The 17,794-nt window shown below is 39.8% G+C and overlaps 1 protein-coding gene across 1 annotated transcript in view; it reads right to left on the bottom strand.

The window, feature by feature from the left end:
• Window positions 1–275: 275 nt before the first annotated feature.
• The window catches only part of ARHGAP8 (Rho GTPase activating protein 8), an 80,194-nt gene continuing 62,675 nt past the window's right edge, over window positions 276–17,794 (bottom strand). Inside the window, exons 10-13 of the mRNA XM_075161869.1 lie at window positions 11,851–11,928; window positions 11,061–11,189; window positions 7,914–8,017; window positions 276–1,164 (exon numbers count right to left, since the gene is read on the bottom strand). Coding sequence (XP_075017970.1) covers window positions 967–1,164; window positions 7,914–8,017; window positions 11,061–11,189; window positions 11,851–11,928 — 509 coding nt within the window. The 3' untranslated portion in view covers window positions 276–966. The remainder of the gene's footprint in view (window positions 1,165–7,913; window positions 8,018–11,060; window positions 11,190–11,850; window positions 11,929–17,794) is intronic.

Raw genomic sequence — 17,794 nt, 5'->3', positions numbered from 1 at the left:
AATGAATAAAAATGATATTAGGTATATTATCCAAGTTGTTGCTCTTACTGCTTTCTAGAGAAACTGATTTGAAGAGGAAATTTCTATCAACTCAAACTGCAAAAGCATGCAACCCAAACATCAGGGGTACTCTTCTCAAAGTTAGTCTACATTCTGCATTATGCGCTCACTGATGTAACTCCACTGATGAAAATTCCAAGTATTTAGAGAAAAAAACGTAAGATTATTGCTCCGCATTTGAACTTATTGTAAGAAAAAAAACTTCCACACACTTTGCATGTGCAGCTACAGTGATTAACTGCATATATTAGATAGTTGCAAGCGTAATTAGTTAGCTGTCTGCACAACTGAAATTACTCAGGAAACACTTTATTGTCCATGGTAACTGCAAACCTGATGTGCCACCACTGCCCGCACCTTTTTGTGTAAAACAAGACACTTAAATATATGGAAAAATAGTTTAGAAATTTTAGTATTTTAAAAATTGATTCCATCTTTTATTAACTTAATAGGGAAATTTCTAACAAACTTGTATTCAAATAAAAAAAATAAAAAAAAGAAGAAACCTGTACATTCCGGAGTGGTCCAGAACTTAGCTCTGCATGGCCCCAGAAAATAATGCCAAATAGTAAGGTCTCCAGATCCCCAAAGAAATGACAGACTGGCAGGTAGTGTCATGATTTTTGTTAACATACCAGCTTTTGTCAGCTGCTCAAGTTTAATGAGGGGATTTGTTTTGACCTATTGGTCTTTGAATGTTCACGTACATATTCTCCCTCATGTGATAAGAATATATGGGGCAGTGTGCTTCTCCCATCGTCTTTGGTATTTGGAAAGCTATAGAAACTTTAATCTGCATTGAAAGTTTTCTTCGCAGGAGAGAGCCCTGAATATTAACCTCCCACCAGTTGAGGCACGGAGGCCGTTCCCTCGGGCAGCCATACGCCATCTTTCTTTCTGGGAGCTTTAAGGTAAGATCTCACCAGGCACTGTTCGGGAGTTGAATATATTCATGTAGAAATCTATCAGCAGTTCAGTGAAGAGATTCAGAGGTACCAGAGCACTCAGAGAGGCTGTTCCTTTCGACGGCCAGATCAAATTCAAGCCAAAGACACAGGCCAGGCTGGATGCTGTCATTCTGTTATATATGCTCTCCTGTGAAACCTGGAAAAACATAAACATGAATAGGTATACGCAGACACGTGCCCCAGAGAGTGAGAGACAACACACCACCCCGTATTGAGGATGAACAAATGATGGGAGTAGACCCTGGCCACAGGTACATCACTGGCTTCTTAACAGCCTCAGGGCTGACCTGCAGTCTAGAGCTACGGGGCCACTGGAGTCTGTGTCCCTCAAGTACAAGGTAAGATGTCAGCAAGTCAAGCAAAAATGCTGAATTGTTTCCTTATGCTAGGAAAATTAATTGTTTGCAATCCTTCTATATGGAATCTATTGTTATCTCTGCTGGGAGGCAGGGAAGGACAGCATAAACAAACAGCTATCCCATCTGCTTTGGTACTAAGCCCTCTACAGAATAAACCTTGAGGATTTCTCAAATTGTTTGCAGGGGTTTAGAAGGATTTTTTTTTTCTCCCACTGATGCATGACTTCACTTCCAAGTTCCTCCACATCCACCCAATTCCTCTGAAGCAATGGAGGTGAAAATGGGCTGTAGGTAAAAAACACAGCACTGAAATCTGTTCTGCACCTGGATGATGTGTCCTACTTCTATCTGTGGCTGTGAAGCCAGAACTGGGTAGCAGGAGTATTTTTTTCTCTGGGTGAGCTTGGCAGGGAATTTGTGTGTGTTTTGCTCTCCTGCATTGCATGGCTGGCATCTAAAGCGCAATATGGTTTGGGTGTCTTATCTGACAAGTTCTCTGCTATTGTAAAGAGCCAGCAAGCTGAAGGTGCTTTTCATTCCTCCCGACCTAGGTAATTCAGCCAGTTCCTCTCAGGCTGATGGTTGCAGTTGTTGATCAGCAATCTGTCATGGGAAGACCATGCAGCCACAAACCGCGATGTACAGGTTACTGCGAAGCTGTCATCTCAGAACAGAACAAGGAATTATTGGGCAAAATCTTCCGTGTATTCTTCCTGCTACAATCTCAAGTGGAATAGGAAAGCAAAAATTCTACTCCTCAATGTCTCTCCATTTCTGCCTTGCCATAAAGCCTCCTGAAAAGGCAGCTCTGTAGTACTATGAAAAGCCTGAGGGCATTATAGGAAAATCTAAGAAACATTATGATCATGTGAACATTTCTTAGCACATGCATAAACTCCAGTTGCCCTCTGCCTGGTAACACAGGTTTCATTCCCCTCTATCTCCTATAGCACAGTCCCACCCTCCTTGGTGTTTTACCTAGCAAGGAGCCTATTTGCTCAGCCATGAGGGGATATAACGTCCTTTAGACACATGCGCAGGATGGAAGTCTTTTCCTTGGGGAACATGAAGAAGCACTTACACGTGCCCAAAAGCATAACATTTTCTTCCTAACCATATTAATTTTTCCAATAATAGGTACTATTTTTCCCTCCAATCTTTGCCTCACCCTCCTGAGACATCAAAGCTACCGTGATGCTACTTCTGCTACAAATATTAAAGGCTTCAATTGTTTTTAAGGTCATGAAGCAGGGCTGGATAAAGGAATGAGGTATTAATAAGGAGATACTGGTGCCACAACCACCTTTTCAAAGGATTGACTTCACAACTTGAGAATAAAAAGTCATCAGATTAAGCGGCAATGCCCGCTTCATGACCTTATGCAAAACCCACATCGTTCTCTCTAGAGTAGGAACCACGTATAGCCTGCTAACCTTCACATACTGCTCTCAATGCACTATTTAACTATACTGAAAAACCAACAAGCCCATCTTGTTCATTTAATCTGCTTCAGATGAGATCAGCTCAAACAAAAGTTCATTATACTACAGCAATGTAGCAAAAGCTAAACTACTACCAAAATAACTGATGAGGGAAAACAATTAGGAAAACATTAACTGGAGTACCCTGTTAAGAAGGAGACATAGACCTAGGTATTGCCCTGAAGGCAGCTGGACAATGAAGCTGGCATTTGGATACCGCTAAATATAAGAAGGTTAGGGACTGCGTTCTGGCCCTTGGGTCAAGTGGCTCATACTGGCTGCATCCACACTGTGTAATGTTGTACTGTGAAACCCCTGTGGATTGAGGACAAATTATTTTTTAGTGTTTCTTTCACTTGAAAGTCTCTAAAATAATGTGAAAGCTACAGCCCAGCACAAAACCAAAGATATGTGCTGTATATCCTAAGGCAGGTACCTTAAGCATATACAGGGCAGGTACCCTGTGATGGCACAGAAGCATGTGGTATAGTACTGGAGGACAGTGGAGGGTGGAAGGAGCTAAACCTGTTGCAGTTGTCTTCCCCCGGTTTTTGGGAGTGCTCCCTGACACACTCCATCCCGCAAGTCCTGCACAGGTGCTGTCTTCAAGCGCTTGTTGAAACACACCCAGCTTAACTTAGCTGCTGCCTTCGAAGGCCAACGTTTCAGCCCAAAGCAACACCACTGCGACTTGCTGGTAAGAGCTAGATTTGTTTTTGCTCTGCAGGCCAACTATTTCAAAGAATTGTTTCTAACTCCAAGATGAAACCATCTCTTCCTACCCACCACCACTCTGTGAACATTTCAAGGAGACAGTCAATGTTGAAATGATCAACAAAAATACCCATGACACAGCCTCTCCCCTGAGAGAGAAAATCCTTAACATAAAATGAACCAGTGATTATATCATCCGAGGCAGAGCTACACTAAGCCTTATCTGTGAGTCATCAATCAGGCTGACACTTAGGAATTCAAGGGAGACACGGCACGTTTCTTCACTCCAAAACGTACAGCAATCCCTTCCTCAGCAGATCCAAGAAGAAGTGTGCAACTGAATCCAACTCTTTCTCCACAAGAATCTTTGCCGGCTCATCAACAGCTGCAAGCAAAGGAAGCCTTGTCACACCAGCGGTAATGGCCTTACCCCTCCCCGAGGGGATCAGGCTTCACACTATCTCAAGCCCCTCACTATTCCAATGCCAGATTTCTCTCTTGAATGACACGAACACATCTACAACACTATCATGAGCAGCTGATGTTTTCTTCCAACACTAGACCATGTAAGGGCAGCATGCGGTCAGCCAACCTCTTCATGGGCTACCCCTCTAAACAACGGCACCCCAAAGCTACGTTCTATCTAAAAAACAGAAATGACATCCTTAGCATTTGGACTAACCCCCTTGGCTCCTTCTTTGATTCCCTCACAAAGTTAGTAACCGTCATCTCTGTTTCAAGTGAAAATACACTTGCTCTGTCAATTTGACAAGCTAATAAAAGACAATTCTCCACGGACCTAGATCGTATCTTTGAAGGAATCATCTGAACATTACAGCAAAGTATTACAACAAAGAACTACACAGCTCCAGTTTGTGGGTTTTTTTCCCCCCTTTCATTGGAACATGTGTAGAAAAATCATTAAGTAATGACAACCTATATTGAAAGAAAGTCCTCTAGAAAGATAAAACTTATACATTGCAAAACTTATCACTGGGAATAAACACTGAAGATTTAGTGCCACATCAACAAATGCAAAATATACATCTTCACTATCCCAGAATAAACACCCAGCTGCCCCCAGCAAAATTGTGACAATTTTTGGATTCCACATCCCAGCACCCTCATGGATACTGCAGGAGTGAAACCAGACAGCCACTACACTACCTAAACAGTAAAATACAAAGGGTAGAAACAGCCAATTACCATCATGTTTTAAAAATATAAGGACATCACCATCTCTTTGGCTTCTCAGTCGCAATGCTGAAAGGAACTCCACAAAACATTTTCAAAAGAAAATTACTAGATATTAAAATGCCCCCACAAACTGACTGGAAATACAAGTTTCTATCCCCCACTCCCAGCTACCTTGCAGACGTGCCAACTGCTCGTATCTGCTCCATGAGGCTTAGTCATCTAATCCTTCCCAAGGTGCCATGCCCCGTCATCTCTAGCCATCCCCTAGCTTTGCGCTTTTCAAATTGGACAAGCGACTGAGACAAAACATTAACTCAGAACATATTTTTTCCAGCTTGTACTTGGCTTTAACTTTGCTGCTTCAGTTACAGATCTGAAGCGCAGCTCATGGGCCCCAAAACCTTGTCCATTTTTTCTAGTTGATCCAAGTTTGATGTTTTGAATTTGGCAGGCTTTTGCAATGGTTCTTTCAGCCAAGTCAGCCACCCTTCCCCTGCATCAGGCATGACTGTAGGGACAGAAATAAGCAGCAGAAAGGGAAAGTGTGTAAGCGTAGAGAAGGGGCTGTATCAGCTGGTAGCAAAACCAAAGACATGGTTATAAAAACACCATCTAGATGATACTATTGCCTCTACAAACTTTCTTGATTGTTTAGCCTTAGACTGTCATGGAAAACTACAATTATAGTTTTCTACTAACTGGTTTCTGGCTTCAGAACTGGGTAACTGTAGCCCTCAGCGTGCTTTGCCAAGTAATTCGCAAGAAGACTTCTTTGAGCCCTTTAAATTTGCATGTGCATTCATAAATCCACTTCACTGCATGTGCAACGCAGGGCTTGTGGAACACAAGCACTTGTTTGTGCACATTCATCTCGTGTGAGACCAGCTGAGCAAGCACATTTTTTACAGACATAATTCAGGGACTTACTTGTGAAAACTGGTCTGCTCCTGGTTGCCCTGTGCTGCCTAGGGACCTCAGTCCACTGCAACTCCAAGGGGATCTTGCAAATCCCTCTCTTGCGGCCAGATGCACTGCACAGTGGAGATGGGCAGCCTATACCTTTCACAGCACACCAGGCTCATTACTGGTAAAATTACTGCTAAGCTAAGGTTAAAGAATTTGGACCTATTTTTGAAATTCGAGTCTTTCACTTCTGTAGGAGTTGCACTGTCTTGCACCCTTGGACTAGAAGGACTGTTTCATTAAGTAAGGGGGTTGAGACTGCAGAGAAAATAGGGATTTTTTTTCCTTCTTCCACAAGCCTGTATCAAACCTGGAGTGTTCAAAACCTGTATCTAGTGATTACAATTCATCCCACTTCATGAAATTACCACAAGTACCTCTTGCACTACTCAAGGCTGAGCTCATGGAAGGATTAAATTGCCTCTTACATGTAAGAAGGTTGATGCTTGCAGGTAAAAACTAGGATTATTGGTAAAGTGCTCTGTTAAAGTTTGAATTGTGGCAGCTTGTGCAGCACACCGATCTGCAATGAATAGAAATCTCTAGCTCCTGGATTGTTTCACGTTCCCTTGACCTTTCCAAATGCAAATATTCCCTGAGACATTAAGGATGAAAAGCCGTGGATCAGCAAAAATTGCAGATCTGAGCACTAGTATCAACTTGACGCTGTGCTTTACATAACAAGGCATACTCAAAAATAATGCTATGTTCTGTTGTCCAATTACAGAAAACACTATGTAGTACTTTTGCACACCTCATTAACACCTCAAGTGCTCAGCTCTTAAGAAGTGCATTGAGATGGTGCATCTATTATTGGAACAAAGTCACTTACACGATTCATAACACTGAGGAGAGATATCAGTTGCTAAAATAATAGCAAATGACATGAGGATTTCCTTAATAGCATTAGAGTTCAGCTAAGCGACAGTAAACGAACATGTGGGTATTACAGGAACACTGCAAGGGCTGTCTGAGTGAGGGTCATATCAATGTGTTCCCTTTAATCTTGCTTTTCTGTAGCGTTTTGATAGAAAAAGGGATTAAATGTACTTGTTTCTGAAATATGCTACTGGCTAGAAAATGGGAAACATGATAGCAGCCCAAGAACAGTTACTGAAGGCTAATTCCTCCACTGGTGAAAATCAGCATCATTCCACATACATGATTGCTTTGGTGGGCTCTTAGGACTTCTGAAGGCTAGATCACTTTAATTAGGTGTCAACTACACCATAATCATCAATTTTAGGCACCTGGGTTTGAAAAATTCAATCTGGAAAAGACAATGCATTGGATAAGGAAGAGGAAGGGAAATACACACTCCTACTACTGTCTTTTCCTGCACATAAACTGGCAACCAAAGGATGTCAGTAGGCTAACTGTAGAACTATTTGTAATGGACGTTCCCCAAACCCTCACACTTGTGGGGTTTCCAAAAATGGCTTAAAAAAAATCAGCAAATCAAAAAGTAGGACAAAAGACACATGACTTCATTTATCCTGAAGCATACCAAAAATCCTTGCAAAATGTCATGATCGAAGTTTTTCATTTAACGTTGTAGTAAATTACAGGATGAAAGGCTATTTTAAACCGGAAAATGTTATTTGTAAGATTTAATATAAAATATTTTGCTGATTGTTGTTCTAAACATCATTAATATTTCTATCATTTTCTAAAATGACACTAATTTATTTGGTGTTTTAGTTGCTCAAGATTTAAACTTTGGAGAAAAAAGGTGATTTCACCTAGTTTTCCTCCGGCACCAAAAATTACACAACCACTATTTTCAGGCTTTTTTTCACTCCAAAATAGGAAAAAACACAAAAACTAAATCAATAAAAACATACATTTGTGAATGTGGAGTCAGGGGGACAGGACTTTAAATATTCCAGTACAGGCGCAGTCCCATTTAAATTTACACAGTAGTTTTCCTTACATCTAAAGAATTTCATGGTGAAGGGATGGCCAGACCATTGTTTAGCATTGACTTTTATTAGAACTGGAGGGTTCTGCATCCTGAGTTCACTCCGTTGGCAAGTACTGCACCACCACCTCACCATACTTCTAAAATTCTTCAGGTTTTTTTTTCTGTGGAGATTTTCAATGTTGACTTAACAAGGACAGATTTAGAAAGAAAAGACTGGCACTACTTTGGAAATTTTGCCTATACTTACCATATGGAGAAAACATATCAGATATTTCAGAACAACGTAATTGTGTTCAGGAAGTCCTTGAATGATTTGCTTACATCTGGTGACTCGTAAACTGCTCTCCACACCTGCAAAGTCAAAGTCAGTCTTAACTCCAAAACATCAAAATATTACTAAGAAATAATCCCTTATTTATATCTGCTGGAATTACTTCAGATATCCATCTGTAAAACTGATCACGAAATTCAGCTCTACTAACCTCCACGACCACAGTAACAGTTAGGGTATCCATTTGAATGACCCTATCATATTTTGTATTATCATATATCTGACTAAGACTAACTTCCAGAGTATTTTCTCAATTCAGTGAAATAGCCAAAATAATTTCTTTGCTAGAGAGGACTTTCAAAGGTCTTGATTTGAATCCCATTTTCTCTCCATGAATCCAGATGTCTACTTTTTGTGCTCTGATTTTATGCTTGCTGAGACATAGTTCTACCCAAAATGCTCTTTTGGCACTCTACTAACTTCACAAACACTTTTGTGATCCTGCAGGAAACTCTTCTGTCTTGGCAAAAATTTATGAGATGGCCACTTGGGTGAGTAAGAATTTTCTAGAGGTGAACCTAAGCAGGTTTATTCACTCATTTCTACAGATGGGCAAAACCAGAACTGGACCCCAAACTCCTTGCATCATCTAGACAATCTAGGTGAGAATTACACTAACACTGGATAATATTTCAAATGCTGTTCCAAGTGACTTTTTTTTTTTTGCTGGAATATTGTAATTATTTTAGTACTGGAAGTTTAACACCAATTTGGAGAAAGGTCTGATGATTCCTATCATGCCCGACCTAACCAGCTCACTTGTGATGATGTTTTTTCTGCATTTGTTGCATTTCTCTCTCCCTCTCCCTGACACAGCTAGAGGTGTACATAAGTATGTGCGCATGCACAAAATTCCAGCATGTTAAATGTTCCCTTAAGCTCTGGCTTAAATACATGAAGCTATACTGTGGTGAGCTGTGTTGACATTTTTCCTACTGCAAAGCTACCAGTTCCTGTAAGACACAACAATCTGAATCGCAAGAATTTTTTGTCAGCCTTCTGCAGAGTAAATAATGCAGGAATTGTAGCAATACTGGGTAAAGGAACTCTTGTTAGCAGTTTTCACGGCCAAAGAAGATGTTCTTTGACAATTACAAGCTTCAAGGTTTTATTAATTTTTTTAGTCAGTCACTCGGCTAATTTATTTCACAGCTCCCACCAATAACTCTTTAGAAAAATGTTTCAGATGAGACACTAAAGAGAAATGTTTCACTATCATTTCAAAGTACTGCAAAGTAGAGATACTGTATTTCTGGGTTTGCAGGTTAAGAGATGTAATAGATACATCACACACTGCTCTGGCATCTTCAGAAGACAGAATGAGAATTTTCAAATCATCCCAAGACAGCTGTCTGCGATCACACCTCTTCAAAGCTCCCTTCTGCACTGTATTCACAGAGAACATGCCTTTGCTGCAGTCCAGCTTGGCTCTCAGGCTTGAGATCTTTTAAAAACAGGGTATCACCACAGCATCAAGAAAAGATAGTGGACATCACATTGCGTAACAAAAAAGCCCAAAGAGAAATTCTCCTAAACTCCACTTTTCAACACATTTTGTCAACATTTAACATGCCAGTAAACAAAAATAACATGGAATGAATGTTTCACAGGTGCTCTGCCAAGCAGAACTTCCCAGCGTTCCTAGGACAATGCATTGCTCTCAGATTCTTTTCAGACTTGTTCTCATTTTTCACTTAGCTCTATCACAAAGTAATACCACGTCCAGAAAGTCAGCACAAGTTTAATTCAGTAAAAATTAGCATTTATACATCCTTTTTCCAAATTTCCCCTATTCTTTCCAGTTCTGAGTGACTATCCCTAGTCTCTCCATTTCCACCACCTTCCTGTGAATAGACCCTTTTTTCTCAATGCCCTGAGATATTTATCGTGTGAACAGATGAATCCTTTATTTGGAAGGTGGTGATCTACAGACTTGCGAAGAGCAAAACAGTACAGAACTTCAGAGGATTCTGAACATGACCCGATTAAGTTTTTTAATAGAAATATATGAATAAAGTTAATGATATGAAACAGTATGCACAGGTGCTAGTGATAGGCACAGTATAAGAATTTGACCTAGAATACAGTATATCTAGGTACAGTAAACTTGCTGTACTTCTACACTTTACAAACATGTAGTAATTGAGACTTATCCCCAGTCTGAATTATTGTAGCAACAGTCATTACAGTGATGATAACCTACACTTTGCAACAGCATCGGCCCATGGTTATCAGACATATGCTAACAGACTGTGTTAGAAGCCATACTCCATTCAGATATAATGTCCTCAAAAAGCAGGTTTTGGAAAAATGTGTGCTTGTGATTTGTGACTGGAAGCCCTATGGGTTCCTGCTAGCTTGACTATAGCCTGGATGGCAAAATACCGGTCTCTACAAGTACTAGGTACTAACTCCCAGATACTCTGGGATCTCAGACATTCAAGCCCCATGTATTAGGGGGTTGCCTTGTCAGCATTATAAACTCCTAGTCCCTGACAAAGGCTGCATAACTAAAGTTTTATACTTCATAGTTTCATGTGGTGCCAGATCTTCAGATAATCAATGTCTTCTCTTCTCGTGGCTTTAGATCCTTTCTTCCCCAATATGTTATCCCATGGGAATAGTTGCCATAAAAACAATCCCCTCCGCACAAAAAAAAAAAGGAAAAAAAAGGAAAGAAGCATACAAATGACCAACTAAATTTTGGTTCCACAATTCTGCCAATCCTGCTGCTAAAACTAAAGCTGCTTTGACATAACTTGAATCACTGAGACTGACTCAGTGCTGTGCCATGACATATAAATGGAGCCCTGACAGTGAGAAGTCCAATCCAATTCTTAATAATACAGCATGATATATAAAGTAAAGCTTGTAAAAAGCAGAGAGGGTCTTGGTAACCCTGACCACCTTGCTCTGGTACAGATTATCAGGTTGTCCATCTGTGGCTGCAGTGAAGCACTACTATGGTATACCCACAACTTGTCACGGTTAGCAAACAGCAGTGATTACGAATTAGCCAGGTCTAGGTCAATATAAATTTTTCTAAAACTTATTTATACTCACTGGTGATTCCGAGGATATAATCATAACACTCAAATGTTAGTAATGGCTGAGGGAGTTCCCTAAGGAAAGTCTTTAGGATAACAGCAGGAATATGGATATCATGATAATCATCAAAATTCACAGACTTGCCTAAAAGGAGAAAAAGAAGAAAAAAGGTGTTCAATCATATGTTTTACTTTTTCTTTAAAGTACTGCTTAAAAACTGTTTCACGCCACTTTTGAACAGAAAACCTCTTGCCTTTCTGCTGCTGGTAACTCCTGGCATTTTATTTTTGTATTTTTCATAGAGTCTTATTAATCTTGCTATAAGACATTCTCCCCATAAAGGCATTTCACAAAATGACTTCACGGAGAAGTCAGTGACTTTCAAAATTACCTCACTGCTTTAATAAATTATTAGGTAAAATTGTATTTCTTTGCCATAACCATGGAAAAACACCAGAGGCAAAATGACACAGAGACATTGTACTTCGTAACTACAGTAAAGCACGTAGAGGCAATACAAACGTTTTTTGAAAATATAGACCATTTTTGACTCAAACCTTATCACTCACTAGGTGCTACAGATTTTGTAAGCTCTGGTCTGACATCAACTGATGACTTGCTATTCAGTAAGCATTAAGTGCCTGTTGCTATCTTTCAGGTTTCTGTACTTGTGCTCTTATTATTTTATGTTACAAATGGTTGTATGATTAACTAATTATAAGAAAGCTAGCATTTCTGCTTCACCAACAAAACCAAGATCACCAAAGCCCTTACTATTACTGGCAATGGTATGATGACACCTTACCCTGATTGTAGAGTTTCTGAACATCTTTGATAGTCTGGATGCTGGCTGACCTTCTGAAGAGGCCTTCTACTTGTAGTCCTGAAAAAACAGTTAATGCAGGTCTCATCTGTAACAGCTGTCACTCTCTTGTTTTTCTCTATAGGTTCAGTTGAAAACAGAACGGAGGGAGAAGGTTTGGGAACAAAGCCACTTGATACACTCATTGTTTGGAAATAAAGTCCTTGAGAATAGAATGTAGGATCAAATAATGTTTTAGCATTGCTTACAGCACTTTCTTTAACGTGCCTCATAGAAATACTACCACCTTTCCGTAAGTGTTTTAGAGTGTCTTGCCAACCATAATTTTTCTTTAAAACCAGCTTTCAATTGCACCTAATGACATGGAAGCAGGAGATATAGATTTACCAGGCTGCTTATGTACCCACTCTCACTGAGCATATCTGCAAACTGAGCCCCAAACCACGCCTGTAAATCTATTGAAGTAAATTTTCATAGACGTGTTTCAGGGACTTTTGCAAAGAACCCCAAGCTTTACTTGAAAGTGCTCCACTGACTAGATTTAGAGGCTTAGCTGGAGTTTAGCTGAATACAGCTCCTAGTTACTTTCTAAGCATTTATACCCGTGTCTGTTAAATTCCAGGTAGAATATTAAAACTTTAGCCCATGCACTCAGTTCTGGAAGGAGTATGACATCTCAAACGTGTGTGATTACTAAAGGAACCAAATGGACAATAATTATGATCTATTTGACCGCTTGCTTTATTCCCAACCAGGTCGTGAGTTGAATAAAGTTACGGCAAATGGCATCACTGTAGTAGAACTGTTCCATTAGATGTATAGCGCAACCTGTCTAAAGACATGGTTTGGAAGTGGCAGCTGTGAACAGCTAGCTCGTCAAGGCATTGCCCTCAGCAAACAAGAAATACAATAATCTCCTGAGAATTTGTAGAATATTATGCTGGCTGTCAGTGGACTAGAAGTTTTCTGTAGAAACACGTCTTTCAGAAAACGGACATCATAAACGCTTGCAATTCAGTTTGCAGAAATTGGTTTAATAGTTAATGCTTTAATCTGATGTGAATCTCACTGTATAAACTACAATGTAACAAATATCAATTTTTAACATGTTTATGCCTTTATTGGCTAAGCTTTCAAGAATCTAATTAAAGACATTAATCTGTAGCATAGACAGCAGCTGTACTTGTCTGGCCCTGCATCCCACCGATGTCACTGTAACGGCACATAACGCTAAGCTCCTGCTGGATATGTTTTTTGGAGGTCTGAGGAGGAAAAAGCAACTTTTATCCTCATCTGCAGAAATCTGGGATACGGGCAATATCTATGCTTCTTCCAGAATTCATTTTCCAGATCAACTGAAACTGAATCAGTATACAGCAATTTGTTTGATCACAGGTGGCAACTACCAAAGCAGGTATCTCCAATCATTCTTACACCTGTAGGCAACCTATCCAAATGACGTGACACTAATTAAATGTAGGTTAGTGCAATTGTTAGGAAAAAAGAAAAAGCTATATTCTCCTTCTAAAGTAAAAGAACCGCAACAGCAAGAGTGCTTTTTTGCATAAAAGATGCTCAAACCAGAAAATAATATATTGTAGCAATTTTTAAATAAAGCATGGGTCATAACTTAGTCTACCGGTAAACACGAGTCAACAGCAATTATGCTATTGAAGGGGGAAAACGATGAGCCTGGGTACAGAGACAGCCTTTTTGCAATATATTCTTCTGACTTCTGTGATGCAGATGAACCGAGCAGGATACTTTTTTCAGAAGTCTGTAAGTCTATTAATTGCTCTGTGCTATTAAGTGCTTTCTGTGTTTAGGCAGGGCAAGGGAAAGCTACCTGAAAACATGATTTGAATGATGGTGTTTCCCATGTCACATAACCTGAACAGCATTAGCATATGCCCCCAACTGGGGTCTCATATTAAGAGATGGGAAGAAGGAAAGAGATCTGAAGCCTCTTGTTGGTTATTCCACTGTGATGGGTAAATACACAACCTTATACACAGTCAGGAAATACTTTCTCCAAACCTGTCTCTTCCTTTTCAGACACTAGGGGAAACAAACCCCAGTTCTTGGAACTACCATAATTAAGCAAACACAAGGTGCCAACACTAAAATAAAATTAATCACTCTATCTTCTTTTCGCAGACAAAATACAGGCCAGAGCCACCAGAGTTACAGGATGAGGAAACAAAATTGGCTGAAGACAATCCTGGTCATTGCAGCTCAAAGCATTCATTTTTGTCCTTTTAAAAAAATAATTTTGAAGTAGCCTATTTAATTTTTGTTAGTAGCATTCTTCAATCAAATCCTGTTTACAGCATGACTCATGTCAGCTACCTCTTTAAAGAGAATTTTGGGTTTTTTTGTGCACAAGTTGAACTATTTTGCCATTAATAGCATGGGTAACACAGTCCATAGAGAATACCAACCCTGGGGCAGCAGTGCTTGCCAGAACACTGCGAGGGGTTGACTGACACCAGCAGCTAGCCTGGGCTTTCCAGTTCTGATAAACACGCAGCTGCATGTCACTCACATATTCTATCAATGCAGAGCCTCTGTTGAGATAACTCAGCACAAACTGCTCCCTGCCCCTGACGAAAAAAATATAGATAGATAGATATAGAGATCAGTGGACTTTTGCTACCCTGCACTAAACTCTCCAGACCAAAAAGAGTGAAATTTTATTTTAAATATTAAGTGCTATACAGAAAAACTTAGTATGTGACTAGTGAAGGAGCCATCTGTATTCAATGAAAAGTGATTCTGCGATTGAGAATTTAACTGAGTAATTATTTAAATGTCAGTAATCATAAATGAAAACAGGCAGGCACTTCATTGCATAGTGAAATAAGATGGCTTTTACCACAGTAGGCAAAATTTCACAGTGCAATGACACAACTGTGTCACACTCCGAATTAATAAACTGTTGCTAAAAATACTTAACCCCCTTCTACTCCCCCATCAGCTGTCCCACAGGAAAGACACAGAAAAATCAAAACCGATAAAGATAAATTAAAGCAACACATGCTGTCACATTGCTGCAAACTTGTCAAAGAAAGAGAGATGAGAAAATTACATTCTTTTTCTTTCAATCATCCTTGATTTGAGGGCTGCTGGCATCAAAAACCTTTGTTAATTTGTCTGCTTTCAGAAGAGAAATAGCAAAGAGTGAGCATCTGAATTCCTTCTGTCCCAAATTGAGTTTGGAAATGTTTCTTTTGACTGGGGTCCTGCCAAGTCTCAGGAAGTGTCCATCCTGATTTGTAAGCAGTTTTCATTCTCATTAATACAACTGATTTGGGCATCTCCTTGCAGATTAGCTAATTCTAGTATGATTCCATTTTAAAAATTAGAACTAATTTATTTCTAATATGAGGACTGATGAGTTCATAGCATATTTTAATTGGTCATCTTCAATGTAACATCTTAAATGCCCAAGGTGGCGGAAATTGTGAATTTTTATGCTTAAGAAAAATTCGAGATTTTTTTTTTTAAAGCTAGAATACAGTACAAGTTCGAGGAGGAGATTGCACAGCCTTCCTTTCCCTTGTACTCTGTGCAATGAATACAGAACAAGTGAGCGTGATGTCTGCAGTTTGTAAAGATGATTTGCACTGCAAGAAGGTGCACAACAGATCAAGGGCAGAGGGGAAGAGAAGGGACAGTTCCAGCCCTACTGAAAAGCTGAGCAGCAGCAGCAAGGATGTAGAGCTGTGCATCTTCCACAGAAGCCAGTGTATTTGTGTCTTTGCAGTTTTGAACGGCATAGTCTCTAGCCTTTGGATTTATGAATGAATATTCTCAGTTTACACTTGGCACCTCTGAACATAATTTATTTACAATGTCTGAGCACCAAAAACACAAACTGTGCTTATTACAAGGTTCATTTTTATTTGATGGCACAGGAACCAGTCTTGGGATTTATCTTATCTCCATGAACCCTAGGTAAAAACATTCACATGAAAACAAAAGAGTGAAGAACTCAGAAATGTTTATATGGCCAATGTCAAGCTTTCCTGGTGTTGCATTTTTAAAAGATATTTGATTGATCACAAGAAGTGGAGGCCAGGAGGCAAACTCGCTAAGCTGCAGCAATCCCAACGTATTCAGAATGCATAACCATCCATCTCTACCCATTCTGACTATCACCACCAGGATGTATTCATTCACATTTTAAAAAATGGAACCAAAACTTTCTCCATCAGCAAGATTTGTTGTGCTTCATGGAGGGGATGAGGAGGAAAGATTAATCACTGTTTACCACTGCTTCTGCTTTTGAACAGATAAAGGACAGCGTTCGTTGTCACTATAATCACACCATAGGACATTTATTACTTTAGCATTAAACTTCTATAGCATGGTTATTACCATTTCATTTAGAAGTCTTAGTCATCGCGCAGGACTCTCCTGTGGTACCATGAGACAACGTCGAACAAAAACTTTGTGCTGCAAAGCACTTCCAGTCAACAAAAGAGATGAGGTAAGAGAGAAAGACTCGGCAACAGGTGCTACTGCGAGATAATTTTCCTATAGGGGACAGTTATCTTTTCTGCTTTATAATTCTGTAGTGTGATTCCTTCACCATGAGTTTATTGTTCCATCACTTCTGAGCTGCTGCTGATCTCACATGGTCTCTTTAGTAATCAGTTCTCTATGCAATTTTTTTGTAGCTGTTTCCTTATATGGCCATTCTATAGAATACAAATGTTACCAAATTTTGGAAATTTTAGTAATAATCCCGGCAGGTTAGCTATGGTTTAAAATTGTTTAAAACACAGACAAGCATGTCGTTTATACCTTTGGGGATACCCTCTAAAACATAAAATACATTAACAATAATAATCCTACCTATATATTTCAAATTGCTATTTTGCATAAGACCAATACAAATGACAGTGTATTAATATTTGAGATAGGCTTGAGCAACATTCCTGCCCTTTGTAACTTATTTGACATCTTCATGCAGGTCTGAACAGTGAAGTTTATACCCACCATAATGAATCAAATAAAAATTCCCTGAAAAGCTGTTGCCTGACCTCCATATGTTGAGGGGGTTGCAAACAAAATATGGATTTTGCCATGCAGTTTTATTTTTAGTGTGTATCAGTTAGTACACTCAAACTGCAGGTCAGAGTTTAAAAACTAAGAGAGCATGGTGAAGTGTACTAATACTGACGTAAACAAACACCAAAACCACCAGCCACACACCAGCTAGCTTCTAAGTTATCACGATACCTTATCATCCAGTCTGTAACCTGCTTTTCTAGAAAAACAGACATGTAAGTAAAAGACAGGAAAGGGAACTTCTGCTGTGACATCTTATTAGAGTTTAAAGGCAGAAGTGCATTTCTGAATCCTAAAGCCTACGATGGGTAAAACTGCCTGGGAGGCTGGGCAGCTCTGAAGCGAGCGGGCCCCTCCCTGCCCTGCCGGGCCGGTGTGGGCAGCACCAGCAGCTTCAGGCACCCGCACAACCCCCTCCCTGAGCGTTACGGAGGCCATACACACGAAGATGCATCCTCCATAGCATGGCATTACTTATATCCCTGGTTACCAAAACGGTTGGTTAGAAGTGACAGCTCCCATTTACAGTCTCACTTCAGCACAAAACAGGTTGCTGAGGACATGTGGGGACATACTAACCAGAGAAAGAAAATTACTACCCTGTGGCATAAGCTGGGCTTTTTGGAGAAAAGGGCCTGTGAGCAAGCATCAAGATCATTACCGCCAAAGGAATGACACCAGGTTAGAAACACTTATGAATTGTTCTGACAAGACAGTGAATATTTAATTAAGCAAGGTAATTTCTCACCGCATGGTAGAGATAAGGTAGTACACATACAACAAAAAAAGAAAAAAAAAAAAAATCTTCTTCAGTGCAAATGCAAGGCAAGCCTTGCATTTATAAACTAGA

The sequence above is a fragment of the Calonectris borealis genome, chromosome 1 (genome assembly GCF_964195595.1).
Source record: "Calonectris borealis chromosome 1, bCalBor7.hap1.2, whole genome shotgun sequence".
Classification (NCBI taxonomy): Eukaryota; Metazoa; Chordata; class Aves; order Procellariiformes; family Procellariidae; genus Calonectris; species Calonectris borealis.
The sequence above is the reverse complement of the archived record's forward strand: the minus strand, read 5'-3'. Positions and strand labels throughout refer to the sequence as shown.